The sequence below is a fragment of the Taudactylus pleione genome, unplaced genomic scaffold (assembly GCF_031769625.1).
Source record: "Taudactylus pleione unplaced genomic scaffold, aTauple2 ptg000392l, whole genome shotgun sequence".
Taxonomy (NCBI): domain Eukaryota; kingdom Metazoa; phylum Chordata; class Amphibia; order Anura; family Myobatrachidae; genus Taudactylus; species Taudactylus pleione.
Window position 1 is genome coordinate 3358945 of NW_028284793.1, and position 16330 is coordinate 3375274.

At 43.4% G+C, this 16330-nt stretch overlaps 1 protein-coding gene across 1 annotated transcript; it reads right to left on the bottom strand.

The window, feature by feature from the left end:
- Positions 1-8967: 8967 nt before the first annotated feature.
- SMIM32 (small integral membrane protein 32) lies at positions 8968-11071 on the bottom strand. Its single transcript, XM_088445992.1, has one exon. It carries the CDS (start codon positions 10345-10347, stop codon positions 10018-10020), a length of 330 nt encoding a protein of 109 aa, XP_088302118.1. The 5' UTR covers positions 10348-11071; the 3' UTR covers positions 8968-10017.
- Positions 11072-16330: the final 5259 nt, after the last annotated feature.

Sequence of the window (16330 nt, forward strand, 5' to 3'; positions counted from 1 at the left end):
CATGGGATAGACATAAGGATATCCTTCAGAAGAAGTAAGGATCAATAAGGGTTGAGGTAATAATATGTTTAAAAATGGGGCAGACTAGATGGGCCAAGTGTTTCTTATCTGCCGTCAAATTCTATGTTTCTATGTTTCAATCCTCCTGCTGTTGGATTCTCATGGGTTTTTGATTGTATTAAGGTCCCGGAGATTGGCGCCATTTTCACTGTGGCTATGGAGATTGTACAGAACTGACATGCTGCTCTGTCTGTGCATGTGCTGCTGTGTCACTGTGTTGTCCTGTTGGGGGCTGGGGCTGTAGGTTGCAGCTGTGTTGTCCATAAAGTGGCTCGGGCTGCATTACATAAAGGGGGGCTTCAGTAATCAGTACATAAAGGGATGCTGCTGTGTCACTGTTAGTTCTGTCAATTTAGGGGCTAGGGCTGCAGTACAAAAAGGGCTGCTACTGTGTTGTCTATAAACAGGCTGGGGTTGCAGTACATAAAGGAGGGCTTCAGTAATCAGTACATAAAGGGGTGCTGCTGTGTCACTGTTGTCCTGTCAATCAAGGGGCTGGAGCTGCAGTACATACAGGGCTGCTGCTGTGTTGTCCATAAAGGTGTGCTGCTGTGTTGTCCTGTCCATCAAAGGGCTAGGGCTGCAGTTCATAAAGGGGTGCTGTGACTCTGCAGGTGGTCAATCCGCACTCCGCAGGGGTGCTTTGTTGTCCATAAAGGGGTGATTTGTTGTTCATCAAGGGGCTGCTGCCAGGTTAGGAATTGATTTTCTAGTGAAGCGGAATCTAGATGGGATTTGGTAGCGGGGACACAAGACCTCAATTAACTGTCTAAATCCCACTGCATTATTGGCGGATATTGGCCCCCAGGCCTCTCAAATAATAAAAACATTTGTTTCCTCCTGTGCCATGTTGGAAGTTGAAGTGCCACAGCTGCTGCAATCTTGATATGCGGTTTCTGAAGTCCAAAAATCGCTAGAAATGTTTATGGCCACATACAGCATCTCCTGCATACCCCTTTAATTTAAAAAAAATATTCTGATTCACCACATTTATTTTGTGGGCAACACATAGGACATATTGTTCACCCATGTTCTCCCCTCCTCCCTCATAAATTTGCTTTGGAATCAAAATTTTTTATTAAATTTACTACCAATCAACCCTTTATTTCCCTGCCTTCAACTAAATACATACTCCATCTTCCTCAGGCCTCTTGATTAATGAAAACATATGTTTCCATATGAGCTGTGAGGTGGTCAAAATTGACTGGAAACAAGTGGAATTTAATGTTTTTGAGGTTAATAATAGTGTAGGAACAAAAAAAGCCCAAATTATGCAAAAAAATACATATCCAAAACCAAAACACGCAAGGGAGGTTTTGGCAAAACCAAATCAAGAACCAGAATATGAAGGCGATACAGATCCAAAACCAAAACACGGGGTTCAGCTCACATCCCTAGTATATATGTGTGTGTTATTTTTTATATATATATATATATATATAATTATATATATATATATATATATATATATATATATATATATTATGTGTATATAAATGTGTGTGTCACGGGGAGTTGCTGTACTGGGTCCCAGGATTTCTCTTGGCAGCCCTGCAGGTACAGTATGGTACAGTATTGTAATAATACAGTACATATACAGTACAGGTACAGTATAGTCCAGTATTGTAATATGGAATTAATTTGTTTTCTGAAGCTAAAAAGTAGCATGGCTTCTTAATTCATGTTTACCAAGAATCTGAAGACAATTCGAGGACCGATGCAAGAAGATTTTGTACAGGACAATCCAACACTGTTTTGGCTTTGTATGCATATTCTAAGGTAATTTAAGTGGTATTTTAACCTTATGAAATGAGAGTAGCATGTTGTTGTTTTGCTAGCAGTGTTATTACTAGTTTAGTATACACCATAATCTACAGAACAGCAGGTCCCATGTAGTGGAATAAAAGTATGCTATATAGCTGTGGTTCCCAAACTTTTTTGAACTGTGGCACCCTAGAGTATCAAAATTGTTTTCAGGGCACCCCAAAGCCAAGAGTTTGTAAATGAGAAATTCAGAAAAAAATGTAACGTAGTAAAATTAAGTAAATTGTGCTTACATGTCATCCTTAAGTTCAGTTATGTGGTGGTGGACAGGTTCGCGCTTCTGTTTGTCCACATATTTACATTACAATGACCAAAAATTATTTGATTCTTGACCACCAACCTGAGGCAATCCTGCAAGTGTCCCGAGGCACCCCAGGGTGCCACGGCGCACAGTTTTGGAACCACTGCTATATAGTCAATCTAAAACAAATCAAATATACAAAGTAACTAAAGCTACATGCAAATAACATTTAATTATTAGCAGCATTAAATATTGTCAAAAATTATATACAGTGTATGTACAGATGAATCACTATAGTTTTAGACACTTTGGGGTATTTACTAAAGTGCGTGTTTTCAGAAGTGGAGATGTTTCCCATAGAAACCAATCAGATTCTAGTTATTATCTTCTAGAAGGGCCTAAATAAATGTTAAGTAGAATCTAATTGGTTGCTTTGGGCAACATCTCCACTTCTGAAAACTCTCACTTTAGTAAATATACCCTTTAAGAGATCTACAGGGGTATTCAATATGGGTGCGATTACATCGTTTTTGCGTTAATATCGCAATTATGACGTCATTATCGCAGGTTTTACTTTTACACCCTATTCAACTTCAAAGACTTATCGCCGTTTTGACAAGTGTTTGATAAAAAACGGTGATAACTTTTCACCATTGAATAGGTGTCGAAAAAAAGTGCAGAATTGGGGTTTAGGGGTGCAGGCTTAAAAAAAATAGCCTGCACCCCAGAGAATGACATTTAAAAAAGAACTGTGTCAAAAAAAGTAAAAAAAAAAAAAATAGGGACACCCCAAAAAATTAACTTAAAAATCGGGGTGCAAAAAAAAAAAATGGGGAAAAATTGTTTAACAATAGGGAAATAGGTTCAGGGCTATTCTGCAAGTATGCGGCAGGTGTTTTGAAGAATAGAATTATAGCGGCAGGTGCACAAATGCAGAATTTTTAAAGACTTACTTTAGGGACATCAAAATATGCTAGTACCCATTTTCATGTACCCCAAATTTGATGGGACCACTTAAAAAAATGAAAAAAATAACCTAAGTTCTCTTCTGCTTCACTTCTTCAATGTAGGGAAAAAAACACCTGCTGCGGCTATTTAAATCCCCGACTTTCAATTAAAGGCTAAAACGGGGGTACCCATAGTGTTCCCCCATGTTTTTACAACTTTAGGGGGGTCTTACAATTATTTTAAGGAAAAATTCGTAACTTTACGCAAATCCAACTTCGGAGATTCCCGTTTTCGTTAATTTTATATTGAATACGGGGATAAGCGGGAGCGCACACCAGACTTAACGCAGAAAAAAACTCCGATATGAAACGTTAACTTCGACATTGAAGTTAACGTTTCATATTGAATACTCCTCCTAGGGGGATATTCAATTTGAGGCGAAAAGTCTGTTTTTGGTGATAATTTATCGCCGATTACTTAATTTTCGCATGTTTCAATTATCCCCATGTTCAATTTCAAAGACTTTTCGCCGGAGCAAAAAGTCTTTGTTAAAAATCGGGTATAAGTTTTCACCATGTAATACATGGCGAAAAAAAGTGCAGAATTGGGGTTTAGGGGTGCAGGCTTAAGAAAAATAGCCTGCAGCCCTGGGAGTGTCCTTTAAAAGTTATCTGTGTAAAAAAAAACTTGTCAGGAGTACTTTTTTGTGGGTGAAAAAAAAATGTTGTGGGACAAACTTCTAAACTAGAAGTTATTCCTGAGTGGTCCCCATGTATGCGGCAGGTGTTTTCTTCACTGCGGGTGGTAGCATTTTTGAAGAATTTTTCAAAATCATTTAAGGGACTTAAAAATATGCTTACACCCATTTCCATGTACCCCAAATTTGATGGGCATAGTTGTTTTGTCCAAAAAAAAAAGCTAAGTGCTATTCTTCACCCCATCTTGAAAGCCGCATTTATGCACCTGCCGCGGCTATTTAAAAACCCTGACTCCCTTCAGCAGGTAAAAATGGGGGTACCAATAGTGATCCCCCATGTCTGGACATCTTTAGGGAGGTGCCAGGAACATTTCCCGAAAACTCCCTGCAGTTTTCGATACTTACCATTGCGCCTGGTCCCGTTTTCGCCGGATCCTAATTGAATGCGGGGATAAAGCGGGCACACGCCCAATATTATCCCTGAAAAACCTGCGATGATGGCGAAAAGACTGACCTCTGACTTTTCGCCATCAAATTGTATACCCCCCTAGTGTTCCATTGCTGATCATCCCAATCACATGTATACTATTAGTCACGCTACACTTACATGATTATAGTAGTGGGCGAAGCTCATGTCTTAGGTTTCAGAGCATTGCTGGGACCAGCACCAAAGCATTGCTGCTGTACTTGTTTTATTCAAATCAGCTCCATTTGTATATCATGATTGAACTACAATTGATCTCACTGACTTGTGTTACATTTTATTTTGAAATTTAAAGGAGTTTTCCATTTTAAACAACCTCTGGTCTATATCCCCTACCAGGGGCAAATTGGGAATTGAAAGTGGCCCTGGAAAAAACTGTGAAAGTGGCCCTCAATGCGCCGGAAAAGTGTGTGTGGCCTCGTGGAAAGGGGTGTGGCCTAATGTGAAACACCATGACTGCAAGCCACTCCCCCTGTTTCAGTCATGCTGGGGGCATGCCTACAGCTCCTGGAGCTGATGGTTATGCCCACAGTCCCTCTCTCCAGTGAATAAGCACAGCGAGCATGTGAGTGAGTATTTTCTTACCTATATGATTTCTCTGCAACGGGGAATCTATGAAGAAATTGATCCTCCCTGGACAGGCAGTGTCTTGAGTTGGTATTTGCTATTCATGCACGAAATCCCATGGTCTGGAAGCCGCCTGTATGTGTCCCAATAACAATGTTATTATCATGCAACAGAGGTTCAACCAGATAATAAATGTGGGTTTCCCATATCAAACAATTTTATATTAATATAATATATTTGCTCCTTTGGTACCATTTGCATCAGAATATGATTTCATTAGATTTGTTATCTTACTGAAGATTACTGTGCCCCAGTGTTTTCTTCTAATAGTATCAGTGTTCCTACCGTCCTATATGTGTGTCTCCAGCACCACGCCTTTGTGTATCTCCAACCTATCCCCTCTCGTGTGTTTCTTCAGCGCTATCTCCCTGCTCCTCTCCAGTGCCACCCCAATTCTCTCCAGCACCATCCACCCACAGTGCCATCCTCCTGCGTCTCCCAAGCGCCATCATCCTGCGTCTCCTCAGTGGTGTCCTCCTGCCCTAGCACAGAATACCCTCCCTCCCCGCAGACAGATCAAACCCCCCGTCCCCACAGACAGATCATCATTTCCCCTGGACTTAGTATAGCAGACCCCCCTCCCCCACCCCTAATGTAGCAGACCCCCATCCCGAGACAGATCATCATCTCCCCCACCCTTAATATAGCAGACCACCCTCCCCGACATACAGATCATCTCCCCCACCCCTAGTATAGCAGAGCATCCCCTCCCCACAGAGATCATCTCCCCCGCCCTTAATATAGCAGACCCCCCCCTCCCCCAGGCAGATCATCTCCCCCGCCCCTAATACAGCAGACAGGGCCAGATTAAGGTCTGTGGGGGCCTCTGGGCAACAAACATGTGGAGGCCCCTATTAAATGTGACAAACTGGGGCTATGCACAATGGGGACCCCAGTAGTGTCAGTGCCCACAGTGGTAGTGCCCCATTTGCTGAGCCCACAGTAGTGGTGCCCTTTATGCAGTGCCCCCAGGAGTGGTACCCCTTATGCAGTGCCCCCTATGCAATACTCACATTAGTAGTGCCCCCAGTAGTAATGCCCCCTGTGGTTGTGTCCCCTAGTAATGCCCCCCAGTAGTCATGCCCCCTGTGTGTGCCCAATAGTAATGCCCTAGTAGTAATGCCCCCTGTATAAATTCCCTCAGCAGTAATACCCCTTTAGTTGTGCCCCCAGTAATAATGCTCCCTGTTGTATTGGCCCCAGTAGTAGTGCCCCCTGTAGTAATGCCACGCCTTCAAGTAGTAAAGCCCCCAAGAGTAGAGGCCCCCAATATTAATGCCCCCTGAGTAATGCCCAAAGTAGTAATGCCCTCCCCTGAGTAATGCCCCCAGTAGTAATGCCCCCAGTAGTAATCCCCCCCTGAGTAATGCCCCAGTAGAAAAGCCATTTGCACTTAAAAAAAAAAGAGCTAATATTTACCTTAAGCCCCACTCCCACTGCCATCCACGTCCATTCTGCCCGGCTGCTCCTCTGCACTATGGGAGACACGTCATGACGTCTCTCCCATAGTACACTGCGTGAGCCAGTCTCCGGTCTCCAGTCTCCGGCTCCGGCTGACACTGCGGGGAGGGAGCCGGTCATCCGCTGGTTACAATCAGTGGGTGTCTGGCAAATAATGCCTCCCTGCGGCGCCGGGGTTAGGTTGGCCGGAGGAGGCGGAACTGGTTCCGTCTCCTCCGGTTCACATTAACCCCAAAGGGTGTGTGGACCCTTCAGGTGTGGGGGCCCAGGGACGATCGCTCCTGTCGCCCCCCCCTTTATCCGGCCCTGATAGCAATCCCCCCTCCCCCACAAAGAGATCATCATATCCCCCATCCCTAGTATATCAGACCCTCCCTCCCCCACAGACAGATCATCATCTCTCACACCCCTAATATATCAGCCCCCCCCCTCCCCCACAGACAGATCATCACCCCCTAGACTGCAGCCAGACCCGATTGTCTCCTCTCCACTCTGCTCCCTCCCCAGGCTGTGAAATGAAACTTAAACATGACACTTCACAGCCTGGGGAGGGGAGAGTGGAGAAGATGTGATCAGGCTGACAGACTGATCTGCCCGGCCCCCCATCCCCGCTGCAACTTACCCTCACTGCGGCCAAGCTGTCACTGGCGGTTCCGCGCCACTTCTCCTCACTCCTCGATGACATGCAGCCCCACAACCAATCGGCCCACCGGGATTTTCCCCGCAAAAAGTAAAGCCCAATCCGCTCCTGTCCCCTACCAACACAATAATATTACTTTGGTAAAGTTACCTCCCATAGGCTCCACTTTATTAGTTGTATTTAGCAGGGTCCTGGCACTTGCATATACAGTAGCTGGGACTTCTGCCAGTCATCTCCAGCATGGTTACTCATTCCATACAGTAGCAGGAAATATCTGACACTGCAGCTCTAACTGAAATCCTATTAGTGACAGTCAAATCTCCCCAGCTACTGATATAGTTCAGCAGTGTTGAAGGTGAAAGGAACAGATTTAAGTCATACAAAATTGTTGGGATATTGCTAATAAGGATGGTCCTAATGGGAAGACTCTTGGATGCAAATCGGGTCTGTGCTGCCTCTGTGGCCACAGAGAATCTGTGCCGATATGCAAATGCCGCAGGATCCATCTTTTGTAAAGAGATTCCCACCAGCGGCTTCTCAGATACACCACTTGCATAAAATGATGCAGAATTGGATGAACATTAGGAACATCGGTTGGACCATTGGACCTCTGAGCAACCCTATGGTTTCTCAGAATGTCCGTCCCAACTGAGATTCCGGGGCCAGAACCACTGTATCCAAATATTAAGTCTCCAGCTGCAACATGTCCCCAAAGTGGCCGTGACATGCCTGTGTTTAGTCGCCTATTCTTATTACCCAGGAGCATATTAAGAGAGCAGGGGGCCTGTGTGCATTCCCTGTCGAGGGCCACCTCCTCTCTCCCCGGAAGCCGACAGCAAACTGACTACAGCAGTAGACTCTGGGCACTAGTCCATACCCAGAGTCTACTGTGCATGTGTTGGTCACCAGGAAAATGGCGCGGCCACCATTTTCCGCTAATTTCCACACTGCGCATGGGCAAAATGCCTGGAAACTGGCTGCGGCTGCCATTTTCTGGCATTTTGTGCAGGGCTGCTACAGCCGACATGGGACTTAGGAGAGGTAAGTATTAGAAAATATGTGTGCAGGGTGTGCTGAGTGGGCCCCCCTTGGACCCAGGGGCCCTGCACCCCTTATAGATACGCCCCTGCCATTACCTTCCCCAAATGTTCGGTGGCTGTCAATCTTACTGCATCTAAATAAACCCATGCGATTGCTACACATGCGCAGTGCGGCAAAGGTGCAAGCGCAGTAGACAAAACATCAGCCACTTCCAAAGAAATCGATACTGCATCCACCTCTAAATCAGACCCAGGGCCATAGCTAGGGCAGTGCGGCCGGTGTCATCGCACAGGGCACCACAGGTCAGGGGGCGCTGTTTGGGCCTGTCAAATTTCTGTTTATTATCATTCTTACTTGTAGCTTCCTCTTATTTCATCCCCAGCATCTCCTGGTCTCTCCTATCTCTTCCCTGGCCCTTCCCCGTGAAGCCATGGCCCTTTTTTGGATGCATTATGTCCCTTTGAAAAAATGAGGGGGGCGCCAATGCTCTTTCTGGCACAGGGCACCAAAATGTCTAGTTACGGCTCTGATCAGACCCTCTATCCCTCGGAATACTAGTATGGAAAATAGAGTGGATTTAGTACCTGGGTTCTTTACTGGTGAAAATTTCTTTAACATACCTTCCGACAGTCCTGCTTTAAGTGGAACAGTCCAGATATGACGATTCTGTCCCTCTGTCCAAATCAGGACAGCTTTGTCCCAATCAGGCTGGAACGTAAAGTTCTGTTCACTTCTGCTTGAGCAGGTACCACATGTACCAGACTTATGGTACTGTATGTGTGTACACAACCCTTTTGTGCCTCTCACGATTTCCCAACAGTAATCGTTGAGAGGTACTGTATATCAATAATACATTCATTTTGTGTTACTTTAATTTCTAAGCTTTATTCCAGTATTTATCTGTTAAAAACTGTACAGTAGTTAAAAAAAAAAGTCTGATTATTTTAAACATAGCATGGTTGCTATCATAATGTTACTGTTTGTTCAGCTGGGATGTGTTCACTAACAGAACAAGCCTGGCAGAACATGTTCTATGACAAATATATCTTACAAATCATCACGATATCTGCATTAGCCTTGTAGTGGTAAATCTAAAAATACTGTTTCATGTAAATAGTAAGAACATTGTAGGTTTCAATATTAAAACAAATTATTTACATTTTAATTTGTTATAAGAAAAATTGATGTGGAAGGGAAAAAAACACCTGGATGAGCATAACACAACGCCTCTTCTGGGCTACAGTAACACTAAATGGGTCAAATAATTAAGCTACAGTAAGTATTTGGAACCTCCCCCTCAGCCATTTAATTCTGGCAAAGCCACTGGAGGAGATGATATGAAATGATTGCCTCCAAGCCTCAGCAAAAAAAACCATAACACTGTATTTCATTTCTAGGAAGAAATTAGATCTTGCAATTTATTTTATTTCAAAGGGGAGTAATTTTACACAGAATCTGATGGGAGAGAGAACTGAGGGTAATCATTGTCCGAGGATAACATTTTATGATGCCTCAGTTATAATATCTGTATATGAAAATGACACATTAGCAGTGAATGGCAAATCACTGCCTTCCTGAGCATTCAGTAGTCACTGATAAAATGTCATTCCAACTCATCTGACAGTCAGAGACAAAGGATATGTCTGCACCGTTATACAAAGGTAAAGGGACACATGAAAGTCACAATCACATTCTAAATAAGGATACTATATAAAATCTAAAGAAAAATATTTAAGAACATAATTACATCATTTTATGGTTTCTTAATCAAATGGCTATAACGTTTACCATAATTTAATAATAATGACAATTATTAATAATAACGATAAAATAATAGTAATGATAATAATAATCATTACATAGATAACGGCATTAACTTAGTGTATAGTATCAAAAAGAAGTCTATGCCCGTTCTGTTTGTACCATTTAGTTAAAGTAACATATAAAAACTGACAGAGGAAAATGCATCTCAGATGCCAGCTGTTATGTTTGATTCAGACAGACTGTGTTTTCCAAGGGCTCCTGGCTTCTCTCAGTGACCTGTCATAAGGTAGACCTGCAAAGAAGGAATTCCGCAGCTGGCAGTTAATGAAAAGAACAATGAGAGTGACAGACAAGAAGAGAAGGACAAATAGTACAATATATGTCATTAGGTCAGGTTTGTTTATCTCCCCTTCCTTCAGCACCCTGGCTGTGGACATGTAAAAGGCTGAGGAGCTGACAGGTCTCTGTGTGCCGCTCAGGTAAGGAGTGTTAGTCTGGATCATGATCTGGGCTTCGGTGGCACTGCTGGAGTTTAGCAGCATTTCCCCATACATGATCATGATGAGATATTCTTTCTAGCTGTTTAGGGCACTAGACATCACCAGAAGTCATCATTTGCTTTCAGAAGAATGTTGTCCATTGTGATTTCAGAAATCTAGGTCTCTCCAGTTTGGGTGTAGTTCAGGGGTGTGCATAATTCCACCAAGAATAGTATACCAGATAATACTACATAATCTGAATAGAGCAGTCTCCCTAAATCTGTGATTGTAACTTAAAAAGCATCTTTATCACTTTAAAAAAATCCAGTGTTACTCTTCTGTTTTCCAAGTCTTCCAAACTGCTGTCCACTCAGCACCCAGTACATTGTGTACATTCATATAAGTCAATGTAAACAGATTAACACAAAGCAGTAGAATATTCCTGTTCTGTCACTCAAACTGGATACACAGGCTGAGAAAGAGATGATGCGTTTTCTCTCGGTACAGCTTGATGCTAATTATAACAAAGACAGGCAATGTGAAGTTAGATCCTTATATCCCACATCCATGTAGCATGTCAGATCCATCACTTGGGCATCTTATGTGAAGCAGTTAACTCATCTACAAATGCAGAGCCTTCCCAGCATCTGATCATTGTGGGGATCCATTTAGACAGAGCTCAGGAACCTCCTTAAATCCTTGTGATTTGTGCTGTTGAACTGATCTTGTTTTCAATGCACTCCAAAGTTCCCCCAGCTCCTGGCTCCTGGCGCTTTACAACACAGATTTCCAGCATGCAGCCAGGCTGAGCAGTGACTGTACATACACAAAGCAGGTGACAGCTTCCACTCTGCTCAAACTCCAGCCAAGCAGCATTTCCAGCATTTGGGAAGCTTTTTGCACTGTGGTGCTGAATCTTTCTGGAGACTGTGATATCTCACAGCTACCTGATATTAAAACATAATACATGTGTGGCTTTAATCCCTCTGAGTACAGTACATGGCAGCAGAAAAAGCACGTTCTAGATCCTTACATTTTATTAGATATTAGTATTTAGAGTAGGTAATGATTTTTTTGTAACTTATCCAGCACCATCTACCGATTGGCAATTAGTATGTTAATTCTGTTTAATCAACCTGCTTTTAAACAGCCATTAAGGTTTGGCTTGTCGCCAGACATTTTTAAATCTCTTAAACTCCTTAGTACTTTGTTATTCAGCAAACGGACATGATTTTTATACATATTTCTGTAGCCGAAAGAGAGATAAATACAGTTTATTTAAACTGTGCACTGCTTGCTATTAGATATCTGAGCATGACATCTTTCTTCTAGTCTGTGTAAGAACATGGATTTCATACCCACACAGATAACAGAAATCATAACAGCACTCAATGGTGCGTTTTCATTCTGAGACACATCTGCTGTGCCTTAAGATAGAAATAACTTACATATGTTCTTTATACTGCATTACTCATGGTTCATTTTTTTTATCGAGAGGGGGGATTCTTTTTTTCTCCCTGAGTGTTATTAGTACTCCCATACTGATTAACACAATTAAAATTCTGTATTTACAGTCAAAATTTAATATAGGAAACCTATGAGCAGTTGGAGCGATGAACGGACTCTCTAAATATGAACTGCCACCCAGAATTCTATTTCTGCCAAATAAGGACCCCTAATAAATCATGCTTAATGCCTATGTGATAATTCTAGGGGCTCTATTTATTATCACTATTTTTAATAAAATAAAGTGAAAAAGGGAGTTTTCACACCCTTTTCACATTATTTTAGTTTCACCTAAAGTTGCTAAAGGGCAATTGGAGTAGAACTCGTAAAATTCTACTCCAACCCCTAAGTATCACATATTTTTAGTAATCAGATCGCATTTCCCATCATTGTAATGGGAAATGCGATCTGCCTGGTAGTTACTAAAAATAAATTGTGAAAAAAATACAGGGGGAAGCCCTGTGATAATAACGCCACCTGGAGGTGGTGTTATGCAGGGTCTCCCCCGGTTACCAGACTCCTGCTCTGCTCTAACAGGCAGAACAGAGCCGGGAGCCGGCCCCAGTGATCAGCTGTATGATCTAAACAAATCACACGCTGATCTCTGCTAAGTCCAGGGTCCAGGGACCAGAGATCAGTGCTCCGGTGATGTCCTCCCTCCGGTCAGCTGGTCTCCAATCCTATACTGGGACCTGGTCATCAGGTGACTGGGTCCCAGTACAGGATGGGAGATCAGCTGACTGGAGCCATGGATGACATCACCGGAGCCCAATAACCGGAGGTAAGAGCAATTAAATGAGGGGTGATCGCGGGCGGAGTCGCGGGGTCGCCTTCGCGGGGGTGGGGATTAGCGACAGGGGTGGGGCTTAGCGGTGGCCGGTCGGCGCATGCGCGGGCACTTGTCAAGGTATTTAAAAAATATATATTGTGTGGGGGGGATTCGCAGGGACAGAGCTTTATCGCAAGCCTGTCCCTGTAAGGGATTTTTAGTAAATCCCTGTGATATTGGCTGAATTCGCAGTGCGAATTCAGTCGGTAATATCACACTACAATCTGCATTCAAAATGCGGATTGTAGTAAATAGAGCCCTAAATGAGAGACCTTTGGAAAGAAAACATTTATATCAAGAATGTTTAACACCCAAACACAGAAAAAGTTTTCTACAAAAGAAAAACATAAAACATTCAGATTTTAAGTGGAATAGTAAATATTCAATCCAGAATGTAATTGGCTATGCAATATTTTACCTGCATTTTTGTAACTAAAAGCTGTACATACTGGGGGCCCCATTTATTAATGATCACATTTGCAATGTGATCTGGGCATGATATTTCCACCCATGATCACATTGCAAGATGCAATCATAGCGCCAGGATGTGTACTCCGAAACCTGCAGGGACAGGGGCTCCGAAAGGAGCCATCCCTGCCATGGCGCCAATCTCCAGGATGCTTCGCATTCTGGAAGTTTGTTAATCTGGCAGCATTGCATCCCCCATAGAAACCTATGGGGGTTGCGGCTGCCATCGGGAATGGAGGGATCGTAGCATGTATTGGAGATATCTACTGCTGTCCCTCTTTCATACATGGGGTGATGTTCAATATTTGCTGTTACCCCCAAAAAACGGATGTTTTCGGGGAATTATATTTAATGATAAATGGGCTCCTATGTCCTAGTTCATCTTACCCTTATAATCAACACTTACTGAAGGTCAATTTTGACAGATTGACAGATGCATCCCGGTGGTCTTCGCATGCTTGCCGGCGTTGGTAATGCCAGTATGCATAACGATCACCAGAAAGGACTGCACTCTTGGTAAGAGCGGCCCTTTGTGATGGAGGGACTTCCGGGTTTATGACCCAGAAGCACCTCCGGTGTCCTTCTGCCCATGCAAAGAAGGACGCACACACCGCAGGGGGTGCTGCAAAGGATCCGATTGGATCCCTCTCACAGCACTCTGCAGAAAGAAGCCCATAGGCATCTGTGGGTAACACCATCAGGAAGATGGCGTATCCCACTGCAACCAAGCTTGGGAGTGCATCACATTCCGGGGTTTGGTGCATATGATAAATGCGGTAAAACCTGCGGGTTTGAAAGCATTTCTCAGGTTGCTGCATCCCGCCCTTTATCACACATTTACTAACACTTAAAAATGTATATAAAAATTGTCTGTTATACCCTTTTTAGATAGAGAAAAGGACCTGGTAAGGACCCGGTAATTTGCAGGGTCAACCCAGGTTCTTCTTCTGTGCGAAAGGGTCAACCCTGGACTTCGACCCGGGGTAACCCGTTCACACAGAAGAAGGACCCGGGTTGACCCGGCAAATTATTGGGTTCAAATGCTTGACCTGGCAATTTAATCTTCTGTCTGAAAGGGTGGTACTGGCCTGGGACCGTGAATCAACCCTTGCCTCAAAAGCCAGGTAAAAGCCGGTTCGAAGTCCCGGCTTCTGTGTGAAAGTGGTATAAGTAAATGTGTGATTTAGCCCCGAAACACAACACCAATGTTGGTCAATTTCGATACATTTTTAATTGATATATATCAGTATAATTGATCTTTAGTAAATTTACCCCTTAGTCCTAATAAGACTTTTCAAACACAAGTAAAACATTCAGTATGTAACTCTAACCAGTCATGTAACAGGAGGGAACAATATTTATTGAAGTCTTCAGTTCTCAAATGACAGTTTAGTGTCTCCACTGAGCCTATGTCTCTTTTTACACCAGGCAGGCAGTGGATGCTTATCAATGATAACAAATGTTAATATTATTAGCAGAGTAAGTAGTGATAGCATACTGGGTGACACAATGTGGCTATCAATAAGGAATATGAGTGGACGTGCTGGGATCAGTAGTCCTCCAGACAGAAAATTAAACCATGGTATAATGCTCCATTGTACATGTACATTGGTACATGTGATGTTAAATATGTAAACCAGTTGTTGGTAACGGAAGCCTAGAGCTTAGGGTGTTGATAGGCATTGTAGAGTACCAGACGTGATTGCGGCAAATACAACAGTGAAGGGTAGCACTGGTTCCCTTTATGCTAGCAGTGGTGATACAGTGTATTTGCTATTTAGTCTTACGGCTCTTTATGGCTCTGTATGCTGCGACTATCCTTGGTCCAAACAACCCCATGAAGAGCCAGAGAGTAAAGACGTGTGGAGACGCCTCGCATGCGCAATAGTGCATGTCATAGGTTGGACTTGTCTAACTGACTACGGCAGGTCCAAGTGACCACCAAGTCAGCCTTCTTTGTCCGGGTACTGGGTGGTGGCGGCGCAGGAGCACATTCCTACTAGGGGTGAGCGGGTTCGGTTTTACTCGGTTTTACGTGGTTCTTATCGCCACTTTACCGCAAATTCGGCTCGATTTTATTCGCTAACCAAAACACATGTTCGGCGATAGCCAATGAAAAGATCCGAGTAAATCCGAGTAAAACCGAACCCGCTCACCCCTAATTCCTACCAACAAATATCTCACTATAGATCAACTCAGTGAAACAGCAAATTTCCCACTCACAATGTCCTGCAAGTATACTACACTACATGGCTAAAAGTATATGAGAACCTCTGTAACTAGTGTGTTGTTCCATTTCAGCCCTACACATAGCTAACAAGTGCATAAAATCAAGCTTACAGCTTTGCCATCTCTATAGTCAAATGTTAGCAATAGAAAGTTTCCTAAAGAAGAGTTCAGTGACATTCAGTGTTGTACTGTCATTAGATGCCACTTTTGCCCTTATAGCGTTGCCACAGTCAATTGTAATTGCTCTTGTAAAATGAAAACATCTAGGAAGTACGAACCACAAAAGTTCAGCCATGAAACAGCTTCTCACACAAGCTTACAGAGCGGGATCGCAGAGTACTGAAATGGTCTGTTCTAGGCTGCAATGTGCAACACACAATATGGAGCTCCAAATGGTCTGTGTATCCAAGTGTATGTATAGGGGCAGTCCAGCCAACTCTCTATATCTGCTTTAGTTCATACTTGCCTACCCTCCTGGAAGTTGTGGTAGGCTCCCGATTTTTCGGTTAACCCCCTCCACCCCCGAAAGAGTAGGCACTTCCTAGTGAAGGGGGCAGAAAGGGGAGAATATTACCAGGGACGGCAGGTCCATGCATTGGGGGCGGGGCCTAATGAATCAGTTCTATGTGAATTGCGTAATTTAGCCCCACCCCCTATTTTAAATATCCGGTGTTTGCAGCAAATTTCCACAAGGGGTCAGAGCTTAATGACGCGATTGGCTGCCCCCACCCCAACTCCACCCACCTGCTTCTCCTCCCCAGGATTCTCCCGTGGAGGAGAATTTGTAATTCGGCAAGCATGCGTTAGTTCTGTATTCCAATGCAGGTGCAATTAAGACTGACTTTTATGTAACTATATACAAGTATCTTACTGATGTTTTTATTATTTTTATTGGGAATGGTAGATTCAGTATATCACAAAACAGAAGTATGAGAGTGGTAGACAAGTCACAGGGGCAGAACTGCGCTACATGAGAACCTGAGTAGCATGTGCAACCATGTGAGTATGTCCACATTCATCCTGTGGACACTG